This window comes from Epinephelus moara, chromosome 8 (assembly GCF_006386435.1).
Source record: "Epinephelus moara isolate mb chromosome 8, YSFRI_EMoa_1.0, whole genome shotgun sequence".
Lineage (NCBI taxonomy): Eukaryota > Metazoa > Chordata > Actinopteri > Perciformes > Serranidae > Epinephelus > Epinephelus moara.
This window is the reverse complement of record NC_065513.1, coordinates 14,589,391-14,608,232: the sequence shown is the minus strand read 5'-3', so window position 1 is coordinate 14,608,232 and position 18,842 is coordinate 14,589,391. Positions and strand designations below refer to the sequence as shown.

Below are 18,842 nucleotides of genomic sequence, written 5' to 3'. Positions count from 1 at the left end.
ATCCTCCATAGATATGATTACATGTCGCAATACAGTTTTCATCAAATCAGATTCTCCACGGCTAAATGCATCTCTGTTCCACTGTCTTCACAATCTGAGAGTCAATGAACTGAAATATTTTAGCGTGTGTGTGTGTGTGTGTGTGTGTGTGTGTGTTTGCACGCACTGGGGTATTTGTGCCTCTCTGTGTGTCTTGTCTGATGATTTGTTCAGTTTAAAACCCTGATGAGTCTGCCTGACCAGAGTTAATGGGACTTCAGTGGGCTGTGCAGTGGTTTGATTGCAGTGCATGTCTGGATAATAAACCTCCTCTCAAAACTGGGACAAAAACTTGAGCTGAGGTCATTACATTTTGTAGGAATGTCTGCATAAGCAGGGTAACATGACGCTTTTTCCCACTGACATATTTTTCACTTATTTTCTTACTTTAATGCTAATGATTATGTTTGGACATTTGACCAAAAATGTTGTCATGTCTGTCTAACGTCTTTAACTGGAGTTTAATCTCAGGCCCCAGATGGATCTATCAGATTACTTGCTGAGAATAAACAATTCTTGATTACCAAGGACAACTAGAACATGTACCTTGATTAGACTGGTGGTAAAATATACAACACATCCAGCATTTGAAGGCCTTGACAGGCTCTCCAGTGGACAGAGGAGGAGGATGGGGGGACAGCATGGAAAACACCAAATCTTAAAAGGTTATAATTCTGTCATCTGCTCAAACAATTCTCCTGTCCTGTGTGTGTGCTCCTCCATGGCCCCCTTGCCGACCATAACTTTTCCTCTAGAAAGTAGAGAGCGGGCTGCGCAACACCATGAGGAAAGAATGACAGAGCTCCACAGAAACTAGGAGGAAAGCAGAGATCCATTCCCAACCAAAACAAGTCCTGGACTGAGAAAGAATTTATGTTCTACTCCTGCCTGTTTTCATTTTCTATGAATTCCTCCCTCTGATGATTAGTGGTGTTTGGTTTTGTTAACACACACACAAAATCCCTGTCCTCCCCTTTTTACCCCTTCCTCCTCCTCCTCCGCCTCCTCCTCCTCCTGTTGTGGAATTCAATGTCCTAGGAGTCGCTCCTCTCTCCTGCTGTTCTGCTCAGTGGTGAGTCTGCAGGGTGAAAGCTCTCCGCCGAGGAATTCAACAGAAGCTGCAGACGAAAAAGGAGCTGACTTCTTTCTCCAGCCCAAGGTGGAGCAAGCCCTGTAGTCTGAGGCCTCACCTGCCGTCCCTCATCCTCCTCCCCCCATCTCCTGTCTGAGCTCTGCACCTGTTCTGACTCGTCAGCCAGGTGAAGGGGATCCTCTGGCCTTAACATTGTTGGTTCAGCTGACCGTAGCTGCGGGGCAATTAGGAACCCAGTCTATTCATTTGACTGGATTGTTGCTTTGCTCTGTATCTCTCTCTCTCTCTGTCTCCCTCTATAACCCACCTCCCTTCCCTCCCTGCCTATCCCTACCCCCCTCCCACTCCATCTCCTTCTAGCCCAGTCTGAGCCTGGTTGACACTGTGGCTGTGGGTACGAGTGCAGCTGCAGAAGTTTCCCAGCCGGAGAAGTAGGGTGGATCACATTGCAAGGACACAGTGGGGGAAGAGGTGAAGAAGAATTCTTCTGGTGGAACAGAGTTGGATTGAGCATTGTGGACAGCTGAGACAGAAAACTCCAAACCAAAGGATTCTGCAGTTGGAAGAGCAGCAGGTATGAAAAGCCAGACTGTGGTTGTGTCTGTGGCTCTGCTGGCCCTGTGCTGCCTGCTGATCCCCAGAGAAGGGGAGAGCGCTGGGGGGATAGTTGCTCTCCGGCAGACTGAAGAGGAGAAGCAGGCAGGGGATCAGCTGCGAGATGAGTCCCTAGATGACCCAGAAAGTGAGCAAGGACTCGCAGTGGACCCACACCCACTGGGGAGCAGCAACAAGGACAAGAGAGACACAGAGGAGGCTGCAAGGGCAGGTGAGTGGAAAAAAATTAGCTTAAAAAAATACAGATGTGCTACACAGACATGACATCAAAGCTGTTGAGGTGTGGGCTGAGCTCCATCACGACATGGAAGAGCAAATACAGACACAAACACACAACCATTCAGTGTGTGACAGCTCCAACAGGCATGAGACAGTCCAAGTGCTTACCTGTCCACTGCTATTTCTCCACAGCAGGGAGTAAACAGCATAGACTGATTTTTTTGGCTCAGACCAGACAAGAGAAGAAGACACTGAGTCAAGCATCTTGCAGACAGATTTTTATGACACTGACCTTTTCCACTGCCACCGCATACCACCTATAATGTGGTATGATTAATGCTGACTCAAGTTCACGGTCACACTGGCAGAATGAATGTGGAAGACCGTTGCACATTTGCTTTTCTGGAGCTTTCTAACTACGTAAGTTTCAAATGCAATACTCATCAGTCCACACTAGCTCTTTAATGAGTCTCACTGATGGGTTTATGCTGTGGCCGTAAGATGTTGCTGAGGTGATAGCGATATGTTTATTGACTATCTGGACGGATTTTGTGTCATTAAAACCGAAGTGTGGTTAATGGAGCACAACTAATGGAAAGAGAGAGACGTGTTTTCCATGAAAGTGCCTCAAGACTTCAGACAACCTCAGAAGGAAATACTGATGGACCTGAAGCAACCACTGAAATGCATCTGGCTGTCTGGATTTTCCCTGGCAGTGTTGCATTTTGACATTGCAGGAAAGAAGTGATTGCATAATTTAATCCTCACATTGCTCATAAATGATACAAAGTGTTACATAAGCTTTACTTCAACACAAATGTGCTTTCATCAATTAATAATTTGGTGTGTGATTAGTGTTGGCAGATCTTCACCTGTTAAGAAATGTAGTATTAACAGCTGAAGAGGGTTCATTTTAAATTCAGTTCGGGAGATTGATTGGGCTGATGATAGGGGACTCACATGGAAAAACAGAAGATTTATGCATGAGCATTTAATCCGATCATGAGTGCTGTGTGCTTATTTTGATTATGACCAAAAGTCGATTAACACAGTTTTGGAAATCCTCTCCCTTCTCATTTTTTCCTTGTCCTTCCAGATGTTTTGAGCAGGTTGAGGAGAGCACCAGAAGAAGGCAAAAAGAAGAAGAAGGACAAGAAGAAGAACAAAGAGCCAAAGGATCCCAACGCCACTAAAAAGCCCAAAACTGACAAGAAGGGAAAGAAGAAGGACAAGACAACAACCACGACTCTACCACCAACCACAACACGTGAGGACAGAACAGAGCCAAGTTCGTACTTGAGTGACTTGGACTTTAGATGAATGTTGTTGACCTTTTGTCTCTCTGCTGCCTCCAGCAATCCCAACTGAACCACCCACTGAACCTGAGCCCTACACTGACTACCCCTATCCTGATGTTGGTGAGTGACACACACGTAGGGACTGTACAGAAATTCATGGGGTGTGGGGAGGAGGGGTAGAGCTAATGTTTCTGTTTGTAGCATAAAGACTTTAAAGGGGAACTCCACCAATTTCACACATCAAAGTCCTTTTACAGGTCTTGGGGAGTACTCCCACATATGTGAAATAAAGTTGCATTAAGCCTTTTGTGGCCCCAGAGAGAGCTGTGGGCTGTCTGAGAAATTGCCTCAAGTGATGTCACTTGAGTAAGTATCAGTTGTGGCTGAAGACTACAAGTTTAAAAATGTGGGTGTGGAGTTAGAAACAACTGAGCTTAACAGACTCCTGCAGATCCTCATCTCAGCTTGAAGCTAGCAACTTGAGGCTGCATTAGCAGCTACTGGCATAACCATAGTGTCTCTTAGTGGATACAGTATTAGAGGCCGAGCCCCATTTATTTCAATGAATGTTGCTCAGTGATGCCTGAATCCAAAAAAGTTCAACTTCTCAGGTGCAAAATTACCCTGATCTTCATCGTTGGGCCCATAGAACAGGCCCACTAAAGACTATGCTAGCCGAGCAGCTAATTTCCAGTTTAGCTCTCTGCTAACTTGAATGGGGATAAAACGATTTTCTTCAGACACATCTTGCAGCTCTTCAAGACTTTCGAAATGTTATCTGACCGAATGAATCCAATCCTGATGGTGTTCTGAGTCATTTTGTGAGGGTTGTGTCATGCAAAAAGTATCCACTGATTAACAGGTGTCTCTTTCACAATGTAAGTCTATGTGAAAAGCTCTTTCTGGAGCTCATGGCATCATATGATGGGCCCGTGTAGTTTCAGCGTTTGGCCACTACAAAAACTGGCCACAAAGTCTGGTGCACTTCCTGGGAACCTGAGCATAACATACCTGAGCCCCTGACCAAACTGTTAGTGGTTGTGTTGCATTGTTGGTAATGTAGGCCCGGTGTTTTGACAAGATCATGGAAAAAGATACAAACAAACAAACACAACCCTCCCGCTTATCTGACCTCCCCTCCCCCCTAATAAATTGTGGACAGTCCCTTTGGAATGAAAGGAACTGTAAAGGACATAACTCTGGACCCCTCGAATTTCCTTCTGTCTTCACACCATTATCCCATCTACAGGAAAACATCATCTATTGAAATAACAACTCTGTATATTAAATTAGCGTGTATTTTTTTTTTACTTTTAGTGCTATTCAGCTGCCATAATCCTACTTTAATAAAAACCTGTCTTGAAAGTTAGTTTTGTTTGAGAAACAACAAGCAAATTGCAGTTCTGCTTGCTTCGGTCTGCTTCCAATAACAGTCAAAGTGTTGCTTGTTTGCAGTTTGGCAATTTAAGTCACATTCCATTTTAAAAACAAAAGCAGTGAAAAAATAATAACATCTATCAATATAAACCATCTGTTTCCTTGTCAGACGATTACTGGAAACCCGAGGATGACTACTGGGATGCCGAACCTACGCCATCCAGGCCGCAGCCCGAGGCTCCAATCACAGATCCTCCGTACGACTACTGGAAGCCAGAGGAGGAAGACACAGCTGCTCCAGTAACAGACGTCTACGATGACTATTGGAAACCAGCAGAGAAACAGCCGTCCACTCTGGCGCCTGACGCCTACGAGGACTACTGGACACCAGACGACAAAGACCAATATGCTCCTGTGACTGATAACTATGACAGCTACTGGAAAGAGGTGGACCCGACGCCCCCTGCCCCTGAGGTTGATGGGAAGGTCGGGACAGATGATACAGATTACTGGGACGCCACATGTATGTCTGATTCTGTGTTTACCTCTGCTTTGTTTAGATTGGGGATGTTTCTTGGGTGACAGTTTATCACATGAGGAAGATGAAACTATAATGATCCCTTGGGACCATTATTGTTGCATTGATCGTTGGGATTCATCACTTTTCAGATAAGGTTAAAGTTTTAAAGTAGATAAATTTAAGTTGAGCCAACAAGTATTTACTCATATTGCCAAGAGCTGTCTAACTTAATTACATTTATTTTTCACAAGCAGTTTCTGGTTTGATTCCTCCAGGCACCACACAGTGTCATCACTACTGCTTTTACTGTGTTACTAACAGCCAAAGCTGAACATGGATCACTGAATCCTGGTTTTAAATCTGTGTCTGAAATGTGTTTCAAAGAAAGAGTGACTAAGTGGTTGAAGTGGATCTCCATGTGGATAATATTGTTTTAATTTTGATCAGAGAAAAGACTGTGACTCATCTGAAAAACTTGTAGAAACAGACACATAACTTTCCTTAAAGGTCCAGTGTGTAGGATTTAGCTGCATCTGTTGGCAAAGGTGGAATTATATAACAAGTGCATTTTGGTTAGTGTGTAATTACCTGAAAATAAGAATTGTGGGGTTTTGTTAGAATGAGCCATTTATATCTACATACAGAGTGGGCCCTCATCCACGAAGTCTGCCATGTTGTACCACTATGTTTCTACAGTAGCCCAGAATGGACAAATCAAACACTGGCTCCAGGTAGAGACATTTCTGGTTTCACGTTTTCACATCAGCCACCGTAGTTCTCCTACACGTCTGGCTTTTAATCCAATATGACGCGTGCTGGGTAAAAAGTTCAACAACTTGATTCACTGTGTTTGGTAAACGATCAGTTGGTAATGAATCACAGCTAAAAAATTTGACATTATCATGACTCACTCACTGTTGTCGTTTGTGGCTGGGTTTGTTGCCAAGACTGAAAATTTTAGTTTAAATAGTTATCTTTACTTTATTAAACCCAAACAATTTGTAATCCAGAATATAAACTGGATTTTTTTTTTTTTTTTACAGTGGAAAGAATTAAGAATCCATTGTGTGAGTCTTGGCATGATGGGAAAAACAATAAATCTGAGACAATATTTGGACCAAGACACTTAAACTACGCAAGGATAACACAATTTTATGCTTCATGTGTTTGTGACAACATCCACTTATTAATACAGTACCTTCCAAATTCAGGCCCCTGATAGTTCTACCCTTTTCAAACTACTATAGCTAATACCTGGTGCACTTATCCTTTAGAATCTGATGTACAGACTTCAAGCTGAAAACTTTTATGATCATCATTATCTCTTCCAGCCTCCGTCCACCTGAAGTCAGCAGTGACTTAATTAGTTTTTCCACAGGCTCAGATGTAGGAAACAGTGTGTCGTGTGGCTCTGCGACACTCATTTGGACCGGACTGACATGTTCTCATTACTTTGTGTTTCCAGCGTACTGTACCATACGTCTGCTCTTCCAACATTTCCACTGATTCACTCACACTCTCCCGTCCTGCCTTTTCTGTCACCCTCTCCTGTTTCTCAGTCTGCGTCTGACACTTAAATAATCCCTCTGTTTGACCTTTCTTTTTCTTTCCATTCCTGCAGTCGAGGTGCCGGAGAATCTTCCATTCCCTGATGGTAAAGAGGTCAGCCCTGAAATCACAGTAGAAACTATAACAGGTAACAGCTGTCACTCAAGTATGTTAAAAATTCAATTAACATCTATCAATCGATGTGTCAGATTTTCAATTAGGCTTTTAACTACTGAGAAATCTCTGTGGACTTGTGATGCAGAAGAAATGTCCATTCCATCTGTGCCTTTAGGCTGGAAGCAGATGAGAAATCATGAGCAACACATGGGAATAACATAATAGTGAGTCTGTGAGCTAACCTGCCCTACTTTCCAACAGGAGTGGGTGGGTTTGCTTGGTTCCACGGAGTCAACAAAACTTCCTTTAGTTTTGATGTGGAGTTAAAACAAGAGCCCTGTCATCACATCACAACCCTGTTATGATTCTTGTAAATGTAATTAAAAGATTTAACAACTTAATTACACGGTAGGCGTCGCAGTGGCATCCAAACAGCGAGCAGTAGTTGTGGTTGAATAAATCAGGGCTGTACTAACCTGTAAAACTTTATTAAACCATGTCATCTTATAAAATCTCACATGTAATATAGTCGTTGCCTCTGATGGATGGAACGAGTTGTCTGACTTGACGTTTTGTTGTTTTTCTTTTTACACAGAGGAGCCCACAGCTGCTCCCTATGATGGGACATGGTATGACGATTACGACGAATATGGCAGTACGTGCACACATGCACACATGCACAACACTGAAGCATATCCATACTGAATGCTTTATATTAGATTATTGGTTAAGCTGCAGTGAGACTTCCTGCCAACAAAGCAGAGAGCAGGGGAAGGGGATAAATGGCAGTCAGGTCAATAACTTTCCAGATTTATAAATGATCCTTTGTGACCTTTTTTACTGTTCATAGTTCCTAATAGCTTGCAAAACTCAAACAGACATGCATATATGCTGCTGAACACAGGGCTGTTGTGTTTATGGGTATTTCTATAAAATTATCCTTGATTTTTCCACAGGGAGGAAAGAGACAGACGACAAATGGATGGAGAAGGAGCGAGAGAGAGCAGAAAAAGAAAGAGCGAGGGAAGAGAAAGGTAAGAAAACCCAGATGTGAATTTTTTTTTTTTGGTTACATAACATCACTCTGCACCATCATGTCAGAATACATATGATAGTGTAGCTGAACACGGCCTGTGACCTAAGTGCAAAAGGACTGACAGATAACAGCTCTAAGGTGTTCACTCCCTTAGATCACATTTCTGTTCTAACAGAACGCAGATGTGACTTCCCACCACGCTAATGTGAAAGTGTGAAGTGGGGCCTTTGGTACTTGCTTTAACTTGCACAGCAGGGACAAAAGTTCAACCCCCAACAACAAAGTGGAGATTATTCAAAAAAAAAAAAGTTCAGAAAGCTCTTGTGAGCTGGACTGAAGCGAAGAGAGTGAGAGCGGGAGGTCAACTGAGAATGAGCCGCATGCAGCGGATTAGTGTGGGTGATAAAGGAAAGAAGCAACACGGGAGAATTAGCAGGCAGAGGATGTTGCAATGTACGGCTCTAAAGTACTCACATCACATTCAGCTCTTTTTCGCCACGTGTCCGCTGTGTGTAGCGAGGTTAGCTGGTGGTTAAGGCGAGCCTGGAGAGGATGACATATAACACTGTCAGGACTGGTGTCAACAGGGCACCTCCTGTGTGGACGGATCACTGCTATCTGGATTGAAGGTTAAAAGCATCTTCAGCTATCTTAAAGGTTCAGTGCGTCGGATTTAGGGGGTATATTGGAAGAAATGGAATATAAAATAATAAGTATGTTTTCTTTAGTGTGTAAACACCTGAAATTAAGAATTGTTGTGTTTTCGTTACCTTAGAATGAAGCGTTTACATCTACTCAGGGAGTGGGTCCCGTCCATGGAGTCGGCCATGTTGGACCAGCATGTTTATACAGTAGCCCAGAATGGACAAACTCTAGATAGGGCCATTCATGTTTTAGCGTTCTTGCATTGGCCACTGTAGTTAGCAACCTGTCTGCGACGAAACAAACAGCATCGGAAAGTCAAACTGCTTCATTCAGTGTTTTTATCAGTTTAAATCACTGCATCTGTTTGTTTTGGAGAGGGAGAGACCTCTGTGGATAAATTTGGCTCATGGTAAAAACCTACTGAACATCCAGGATCTAAAGTTAGCATATAAAAGCGGCGAGCACACATTAGCAGGTGCTGGGTCAAACATTCAGTGTTTTTACCGGTTTAAATTCCCAGATCCGCTCTGCAAATAATAGCTCCCGATAAAAAACCTCGAAAAATGAACACTGAAGGAATCCTAACTGGGAGTTCACACTTGGCACACAGGAGAGGCTTCACCTGGTTGCAATCCTCACCACTAGATGCCAGTAAATCCTTAACACATCTCCTTTATGTTCAGAGGTTGCTGCAGCTTGAAGCACTTAACTGTAACACAGAGGAACAAAGGCAGATGTGCGTCTGCACCTACTCACACAAGTGTGTGTCAATGGGTGCATGTATTTGCCCACTTGTGCATGTGTGTACAGTAGGTGAATGAGCTCACGTTTCACATTCTGTCAGTAAGACTCCTGGCAGCCATACTTCCAACAATAAACAACATGATGTAAATGTGTCACACAGTCTAGTGTGCGAGAATATGAATAATGATAATGATAGATGGAATGCAGCAGGGTTCGTCAGTAGTAAACTCTGTGGGTCAGGATGATCTGAGTTTGAGCAGAGCACACTTGGACTGGGAGTGTAATCACGGGGATTTTCTTCCTGGGGATTTTTGACATAAAACATTTGCCAAATAACAATGAGTACCTAGATCATTTCTGGGCAGAGAGAGAAAGAAAGAAAGAAAATATTCAGCCACGACAGTGCAATTTATTTGGCATTAAGACTGTTTTTCTGACTTCTGCCAGAGAGAGCGCAGAGGCTGAAGGAGGCAGAGGAGCGGGCCAGGAACAGACCACGTGTCTTCAAGGAGCCAAAGAGTGAGTCGACGTCTGTACAAGATCTGGAAAACATTGCATAAGCTTTGCTAATACAGTTAACATATCATTTGACTTTCTGTGTTGTGCGTCTGCGTACGTGGCAGAGTGTCCTCCCCTCGGGATGGAGTCCCATAAGATCGAGCCAGACCAGCTTTCAGCCTCCTCTATGTCTCAGTATATCTTTGCACCTCAGAGGGCACGCCTCAACATGCAGGTACACGACAATCAGAGTCGGACTGCTGTGGTCTGGATGCCTACACACACTGCAGCTATCACTTACATACAGCCAGGCCTTGAAATAAACACCAGCTACCAGCTGCATGTTGGAAAATACTATTATGGCTGAGTCTGTTGCTTCCATTAGCTGCTTTGGGTGTTTGTGTTCACGCTCTTTATGGTCTAAGAATCTTTTTAGCAGCTAAGTAATTAAATCAGCTAATAAATCTTCTAAATGTTTCTGCTTACCACTGCTGATTTTTTATTCAAGTTAGGCTCCTTTGAACAATTAACTCCAAATTATCATGGCGTCTGTGATGTGTGTGCAGAATATGAACTACATTATTTGCATGTCAGTGCACGATAAGCTGATATTAGAAGTAAATGTGCGAGCTGAAAATGAGTCAAAGGACCCAGCAGTGTGTGTTGTGGTCTCTGTGGTTCCCAGGGCTCAGATGATGAAGACAACATGAGAGGGGGGGCGTGGTGTGCAAACTCAGAGGACAGGATCCACTGGTTTGAGATTGATGCTCGCAAGGAGACAGAGTTCACAGGAGTCATAACACAAGGACGAGACTCCCAGACTGAGTAAGACACAAACATGTGCAAACACACGGATGACTACACAGTGTTTTTCCATCTCTAAATTCAACATGCTGACCACGTATTGTCTCATTTCAGGAATGACTTCGTGATGTCCTACTTCCTGGCTTTCAGCAATGACAGCCGAGAATGGACCACCATCCACGATGGATACACTGACTGGGTGAGCTCTCTTAAAATGATGTCACTTCCTTCGGTACCACATGCAATGATGTCTCCCTCCTGTTTTCCTGACTCACTTTTCTTCCTCTTCTCTCTCGTGCCCAGCTGTTCTTTGGAAACAGTGATAAAGACACTCCAGTGATGAACCAGCTGGCAGAGCCTGTACTGGCCCGTTACATGCGAATCATCCCTCAGAGCTGGAACGGCTCTTTGTGTATGAGGCTGGAGGTCCTTGGCTGTCCCCTGCCCGGTGAGCCTTGAGCACATTAACACACTTTTACATGCACACACGCACTAAAACACAAAAACTAATACATTATGTTCATTTTTTTTGTTCGGTTGACAGATCCAGTGGACGTCCAGTACAGGCAAAATGAAGTGACTCCAGTAGATTACTTGGAGTTCAAACATCACAGCTACTCAGAGATGGTTGCAGTGAGTATCCTCCTCACATACAGGCCTTCTGCACGTCTGCTGGCTGACTGAATTCCACAGGAAATCCTCAGCTATTTTCCAAAGACAAAAACAAAATAATTTTCCCAGGAACAATTAAACAGTGAACCAGGAGGTCTGCTTTTATTCACTTGTATATAAACCGATATTAAAAACCCATGCCGAGGGCTCATTCCTTCTCAGTTTATTATTTCAACCACCAGAGGGCAACATGACCTTTCCACATTAGCTCAATGCTCATCATGAACAGGGCCCTTTATTTCCCAATTGATTGAGGATTTTTCGTGTTTTCTCAGTAGCACAGATAAACCAGATTGACCTATTGTTGACTGAATAAGCTGCAAGGATGTTTTGCTGGTGGTACAGATCTGTGCAAAAATATTTAGAATTGCAGCTGTTTCATAAATGTGTAAATTATATAAAATGCTTTGCACACTAACTGTTTCCATCATCTCGCATGTTCAGCTTATGAAGTCAGTGAATACGGAGTGTCCCAACATTACCAACATCTACAGCCTGGGCCGCAGCTCCAAGGGACTGGATATCATGGCCATGGTCATCTCAGGCAACCCCACAGAGCATGAAATAGGTATGTGTTCATACGACTATGAAACACGCAGATAAAACTGACACTTAAATCCTGATTGCTTGAAATTAAACACCTGAGGACTGTTGGGCCTCGATGGCACCACTGATGATTCCTGTAAATCCAAATAAACACCAGGTGGAAGTCGGCAGATTATGGTTGAGGGACAAGCAACTATAGTCTTGTCTGTTTGTCTTGACAGGTGAGCCAGAGTTTCGCTTCACGGCAGGTCTTCACGGAAATGAAGCAGTCGGTCGGGAGATGATCCTGCTACTTATGCAGTATCTGTGCAAAGAGTATAAAGACAGAAACCCTAGAGCCCAGCTGCTGGTAGAGGGAATACGCATCCACCTGGTGCCATCGCTCAACCCTGACGGACATGTGGAAGCTTTTGAAGCAGTCAGTGATCATTAAAAATCATGTGTTTCTACTTAACTGGCAAACAAAAGAGAGAAACAAACAGGAAATGTCAGTGAATCATGCTGTGGTAGTGGTCTGGGGTGACTTGGCTCGCTTGTCCAAATTCTCCTCCACAGGGATCAGAACTGAGCGGATGGACCACAGGACACTTCACTGATAACGGCTTTGACATCTTCCAGAACTTCCCTGACCTGAACAGTATCCTTTGGGATGCTGAAGATAAAGGCATGGTGCCCAAACTCACCCCAAATCACCATGTGCCCATACCAGACAACTTTGAAACCAACAGCTCGGTAAGAAGGAGGATCGTCTGTTGTTTCTTACAACCAGCAAATCATAATGACCTCCAGTTAAGTGTTGTCATAAGGAAAGTGGTCAACACACACTTCCTGTAGTTTTCCCTCAAAGCTTTAGTTGGTAACTTTTATAAAAATAACTTTTTGTCATGTTTGCTAAAACTGTCACCATGTGGTAACAGTAGTCCATGAGACAGACAGTCTGTGGGAAAGATCATGTTCTTCAGGCTCCACATAATGGCATTTGCAAAAATACCACCATCCTTGAGCAAAAACAACCAATCAGAGTTGAGGAGTCTCACAGCTGTCAATCATGTCAGTCACTCCTCGTGAACTGCGGTCTAAGTAAGCAACGCTGCTGGAATATGGATCATGATTCTGTCACTACATTGCCTATTTCTCACCTCAAATGCTTTTTTAGAAATATATTTTAGTGTACTGTTTAGCTGTAAAATAAAAAAGTTTGCTCCAGCTAGAGAGTGGTGTTGTTTAATGGTGCCCAAGTCACAAACTTTCTCATTTTTCAGCTCAACAGTACACTAAAATGTGTTGAAATCATTTCAGGTAAGAAACAGGCAATGCAGTAACAGAATCTTGATTTAGATTTGATCAGCGCTCAGTTCACAAGCAGTGTTTGACATGATTGACAGCTGCATTAGAGACTTCTCCACTCATATTGGTTGGATTCATTTTGCCACGGTGGATCTTGCAAATGCCATTAGAAGCACTACAAGAAGGAAGATGATTCTTTTCTGTACTGTACAACTGATGTAGAAGACCTTTGTGATCTTACGAAGGTGGCTGTGGTCTAGTCAGTAGACAAAAATGAGGACACACTGTACTTAACAGGTCTCCCTGTTTTTATTCCAGATTGCTGTGGAAACCAGGGCCATAATCTCTTGGATGAAAAGCTATCCATTTGTGTTAGGTGCAAACTTCCAGGGCGGGGAGAGAATTGTAGCCTACCCTTATGACAGCTTACATCCCAACAAGCCTGCTGCTGACAGCCAGAAACCCCACAGCCGCAAGAAGAGACAGTATGACTTTTCCCTCTCCTTTTGCCTCTGTGCTCTGTTGTTGTTGTCGTCACCCTGCTTTACACACATATTCATCTCCCAAACTCTTATTTTTACCCCTCCTTTCACCTACATAGCGCTCCATGAACCACTCAGTTACGATCACGTGAAATAGTTTAACTAGAATCATTTCTTACAGGTATGAAGAGGAAGGTTTTGATGTGACAGAGTGGGGAAGGGGCTACCATGAGGAGCCAGAGGAAGACTGGAGAGGACAGGGTTACACAGAGCCAGAGGAGGAGTGGAGGGGCCACGGCTACAACCAAGGTTACAACCAAGGTTATGACCACAATCAAGGTTATAACCAAGGTTACGACCACGGCTACGACCACAACCAAGGTTACAACCAAGGTTACGACCATGGCTATGACCACAATCAAGGTTACAACCAAGGTTACGGGCACAGAGAAGAGGAGGAGGATGATAGAGGAAGAAGCGCCGGCTACCAGTACGCTGAGCCTGAGGATGAGCCTCGGGTGATCGCAGATGAGTCCCTCTTCAGATGGCTGGCTGTCTCCTACGCCTCCACACACTTGACCATGACACACAGCTACCACGGCTCCTGCCATGGAGACACCTCTGCCGGGTTGCATGGCATCGTCAACCGGGCCAAATGGAAGCCAATCACAGGAAGTAAGTAGAGGCCAGTAGGTGGATCATGTGTTTTACATGTATTTATAACACACCCTGGTGGACAATATGTGCAGTGCAGGCTTTGAGGTTAACGTGTTTATTCTTCTGTAGGTATGAATGATTTTAGCTACCTGAACACAAACTGTTTTGAGTTGTCCATATTCTTGGGATGTGATAAGTTCCCGCATCAGAGTGAGTTGGCGCATGAGTGGGAGAAGAACAGAGAAGCTATGCTGATCTTCATGGAGCAGGTTGGTCACACACACTCACATTCACACAACATGATATACAGTATACTGATGTTCTGTCACGCCCTGCCCCTTCAAACTATTCCTCCTCTCTATCTAGGTGCATCGTGGCATCAGAGGCATTGTGAAGGATCAGCAGGGGAACCCCATTGCAAATGCCACTGTGTCTGTAGAGGGGATAAACCACGATGTCACTACAGGTATGCTGAAAGACTTTCCCTTCTCACGTCTCATATGTTTAAACTTTGGTTCTTTTCCACACAATATATCACTGTCTGTGCTTAAAACAAAATGCCTTTCGTCTCTTTGTCACTGTAGCACCAACAGGGGACTACTGGAGGTTGCTTAACCCAGGGGAGTACCGCGTGACAGCTCGAGCTGAGGGCTTCTCCCCTGTGACCAAACTGTGCGTGGTGGGTTACCAGTCAGGAGCCACTGCCTGCAGCTTCAACCTGGCCAAGTCCAACTGGGACCGCATTAAACAGGTGAGGCACTGCCCTCCCAAACTGACCACACCCTAAATCAGGGATGCTCAACTTGCTTTGCCCGGGGGCCACTCTGTCAGGGGGTCCAGGGGGATCCTCTACTGACCTTTGTGATAAACCAACTCATTTTGATGTTTTTACGCACTCTGGCACCTTATTAACAGTCACAGTACAAAAGAAATCACAATGTGAATCAATTTACTTTCACTGTGAATTAGAAAATGGTCGGCAGGCCATCCAGCACTAGAGTATCACTGCCCTAAATTTTTGTCTATCTATTGTTTCTGTCTTCATTTCTCTGCAGATTATGGCCCTCCATGGCAACAAGCCAATTCGACTCAGCTACAGCAACAACAGAGCACAGTACCCTGCAGCTCCTAATACCAACAGGCGTGTGATCAGCAGCAACAACGGGTATTCATCGAATTCACGAATCAGCGCTGAACGGCAGAGGAGGCTCAGGATAGCTCGTCTGCGTCGCCTTCGGCAACAGAGATTACTTAGGATGAGATCGACAACGACGACGTTACCCCCAACAACAACCACAATTCCCACAACACCAGAGACCACCACATCCTGGTATGACTCGTGGATCATAGGGGAGGGACAGTCCTCGACACCTGGTGGTTTCACAGACTCCATCTTGGATTATAACTATGAGTACAAAATTGATGACTATTAAACACACATGGCCCTGATTCAGTAAACGCGCAACTCTCCTACAAGTAGTTCTCATTGCCATGTTGTACTCTGAGCAGGCTGATAAAGAATCACATGAAGAATCCTGTCTTTGTACAACATAAAATGGGAATGTACAGAATATTAACTATAATAACTGTATAAAGATAGTGAGTCTGTTACCTAACAAAATGCCTCTTCACAGAAATGGACCCTGTATCTCAGTCTGACAGTTTACACTGCAGTTTTCTCACTTGTTATTCAGTCTTTTTGCTTCATGAAAAGATGTTTATTGTGGGTGCACATTTAAAAAAAGTCATGACCTTGTTTTTCACTTCACCAGAGTTGAGTTATTTACACCGTCTTCATCCATGACAGCAATATTTTTACAGTATGAACAGTCGCTTAAGGTTTAAAAAGCATTTGTTCAAAGATGGTAACAGAGACAGAGGAGGGAAAGAGGCTTCTGTGATGTTGCCTCAGACAGCTGGAGTAGTTATTTTTCAAATAAAGGCTTGTTAAAACACAACCTTTGCCTCTTTTTTTAAGCACCTGTGTGAACCCTAAGTGGAATACTGGGCTATCAGTGCTCTTTATCTCTTTAAGTTGTATGAATAAACACCATGAACATAGCATTAGAAATAAACTTACAAGGCAGTTTTTACAGCAATTCATTGACCATTATAATACCGGACAGCATCAGTGTAGCAAGGACTGTAATTCTTAGCCCCCAGTGTTGCTGTGAGTCTTCTGTGGAGAAATTAGTCTGAATATTTATCAACAGTGTCCGAGAAGTGTCAGTGTGTTGTACTGCATGTGGATATGGCCCCTCAGTGGCTGATGTTCATCTCACTTTCCTCATCGTCGTCAGCAGAGAAGGCCGAGAAGCTGACTGGCTCACATGCGAGAGTACGTAAATTGACAAGGCATGCTGTTTGGGTGCTGCTGAAGTCTGGAATAGTAACCAACAGGACTTCCTGGCCGTCAGCACCTGGCAGGAAGAGAAGAAGAAATATATTAGCACATTAGTAGGGAGGAAAACAAATGAAAGAAAATATTGTATCCATTTGGAGTCTTACGAAAGATTGTAATCATCAAGCAAGTTTCTTATGTGTACATGTCAACATCACACACTGACCTTTGATGAGCTTGGACTCAAAGGCTGGGGCGTTGCCACTGAAGTAAACATGAGGACACTCTTCCAAGATGAAAGGGTCTTTTTGGTAAAATGGGTAACAACCTGACAGAAAATGTACAGATAACAGTGTGAATAATTTGAACCAACAGAAGATAGAGGTTCATGTTTTATTCTGCATCAACCTGTCTGACTAACCAAGAGTATCAGGAGCCGTTGGGGCCAGGTGTCTGAGTCGTAGTGTATCCTCCAGTATTTCCAGGTGACTGTCCATGCTGCTGTACTTCTGAATGTCACAGACATTCTGACCTGATGTGCCCAGGAACCTTGATGGAAACACACAGGCACAAACACAGGGCCTTTAACATCTGCAAACTTGCTCAGGATTCAAGACTAAACAGTGACTGTGTATGCTTACCTCACTCCATCAATGTTAGCTTGATATGGATTGGTGGCCAACTGTAGTGTGGGGTACACTGAGGACAGGGGGAACATACAGCGGTGGAGAGGCTGCTGAGGAAGGGTGTAGTTTGTGGGGTCGTACTGGCCCGGCATTACATCTACTGGAACTGAGGCCTAGAACAGCAGAAGGCAGAGACACAGTGACACACGTGTCTATATTGTCACTTTTTTTTAATTCCTAAAGATATTCCTTTTACTTGTGTCGAGCCATCTTTGGTCATGGGCAATAATTATTTCTAAATGATTATGATCTAAGAACTTTCTTAGTGTATAATTTATTTCATTTTGGGACTGCTGTATCAAGAAATTGTTTTCATTAGCAATTATTCAGTGAATCACTTCAGTCTATAAAATGTCAGAAAACTGTGAAAAATGACACTCGCTTTTGATAAAAAAAAATCATTACAAGAAGAGGTAAGTGATGTCTAAATCAAGGCTATTCAATTAATTCAGTTGGATGATTTTAAAACCAGGAAATTAAGCCAGATATTTTCAGCAGCCTGTTTAAAACTTTTTTGTTTTAGCTTTTGTTAATAACAAATTTTAAACATATGCAAATCAATGTAGTAAAAAGTAGCAATGTTTATCGTTTTACATTCAAAATGTTAAAATATCTATATATATTTTGTTCACATATCTGACCCAGGCACACAACAAAGTGCAGAAACAGAGTAAAAAAGAGCTATCAATGCTGTCAATGCACAGAGCAAAAACAAGTCGCAGTAACAGTCATCAATAACACACACCCTCTCTCTCTCGACCAGTATCTCCTTCCCTCTCAACTCATGACATTTTCCATCAAGGTCAAGGAAAAGTGATTAGGAAAAGACATAAGAAGTTTTTTTTTTACAATTCAACCACAGACCGGATGCTTTGAAAAGCTACTAACTGTGGTCGGGACTATGTCACATGTGAAAACATTGCTTTGTAAAAGATATGATTGTGTCACTATACTGATCCTAACATCCTGTCTAATCAGATCTGTGTATGTGTTACTCAGCAGAGATGAGAGAGAAGCAAGATGGCTCACTTGTTATCTACTTCCAGACATTACGTAGTTAACATATTTTATCATACTGGTACAAATTTCTGTATGATGGGCCACTCGGAGGTTACTTCTGGGCCAGATGTGAACTGCGAGCTACCAATTGAATAGGCCTACTCTAAATTGTTTCTTTTGTTCAACAGTCTTAAATCCAAAGTTTATTACACTAATAAAACAAAGAAAAACAGGAAATACTCAAATTTGAGAACCAGCAATGTGGCATATTTTCCATTATAAAGAACTTAAACAATCTATAAATAATCAGAGTTGTTCTCAGTTCATTTTTCTTTTTATTGACTGATCAATTTATCAACTCTTTCAGCACTAACTTGTTTTATGCCACTGTGGACATGAATTCAAATAATTCAAATAAACACAAGAAGTTTGTGCTCTCAAAAAGGATCAGCACTCAGTGAATAACCTCCTAAGCCCTACGATAAGCTATTATGGCAAGGCTTAACTATGCAGACCAGTGAGCAGTGATAACTAGCATGTCTTTGGGGTCATCGGGTGGGAACCTCCTTTCACCGGTGTTTCGTCTAGTTGGTCCCACGACACCTCCAGGAGGCTAGAC

General features: G+C 43.2%; 2 protein-coding genes across 3 annotated transcripts in view; one reads left to right on the top strand and one right to left on the bottom strand.

Moving 5' to 3' along the window:
- Positions 1–1,102: 1,102 nt before the first annotated feature.
- On the top strand, positions 1,103–16,155 carry aebp1b (AE binding protein 1b). Its single transcript, XM_050050242.1, has 23 exons — positions 1,103–1,298; positions 1,493–1,958; positions 3,063–3,233; positions 3,322–3,384; positions 4,811–5,164; positions 6,783–6,857; positions 7,422–7,481; positions 7,783–7,860; positions 9,699–9,770; positions 9,875–9,984; positions 10,435–10,574; positions 10,668–10,752; positions 10,857–11,001; positions 11,098–11,186; positions 11,670–11,793; positions 11,993–12,189; positions 12,327–12,503; positions 13,377–13,543; positions 13,722–14,215; positions 14,327–14,466; positions 14,564–14,663; positions 14,782–14,948; positions 15,253–16,155. Exons 2-23 carry the CDS (start codon positions 1,709–1,711, stop codon positions 15,628–15,630), a joined length of 3,636 nt encoding a protein of 1,211 aa, XP_049906199.1. The 5' UTR covers positions 1,103–1,298; positions 1,493–1,708; the 3' UTR covers positions 15,631–16,155.
- Positions 15,660–18,842, bottom strand: part of pold2 (polymerase (DNA directed), delta 2, regulatory subunit) — a 6,400-nt gene continuing 3,217 nt past the window's right edge. Inside the window, exons 8-11 of one of the 2 annotated variants that reach the window (XM_050050243.1) lie at positions 17,180–17,337; positions 16,960–17,087; positions 16,765–16,866; positions 15,660–16,617 (exon numbers count right to left, since the gene is read on the bottom strand). In XM_050050243.1, the coding sequence (XP_049906200.1) occupies positions 16,457–16,617; positions 16,765–16,866; positions 16,960–17,087; positions 17,180–17,337 (549 nt within the window). In that variant the 3' untranslated portion in view covers positions 15,660–16,456. The remainder of the gene's footprint in view (positions 16,618–16,764; positions 16,867–16,959; positions 17,088–17,179; positions 17,338–18,842) is intronic. The other variant, XM_050050245.1, reaches the window with a different exon arrangement.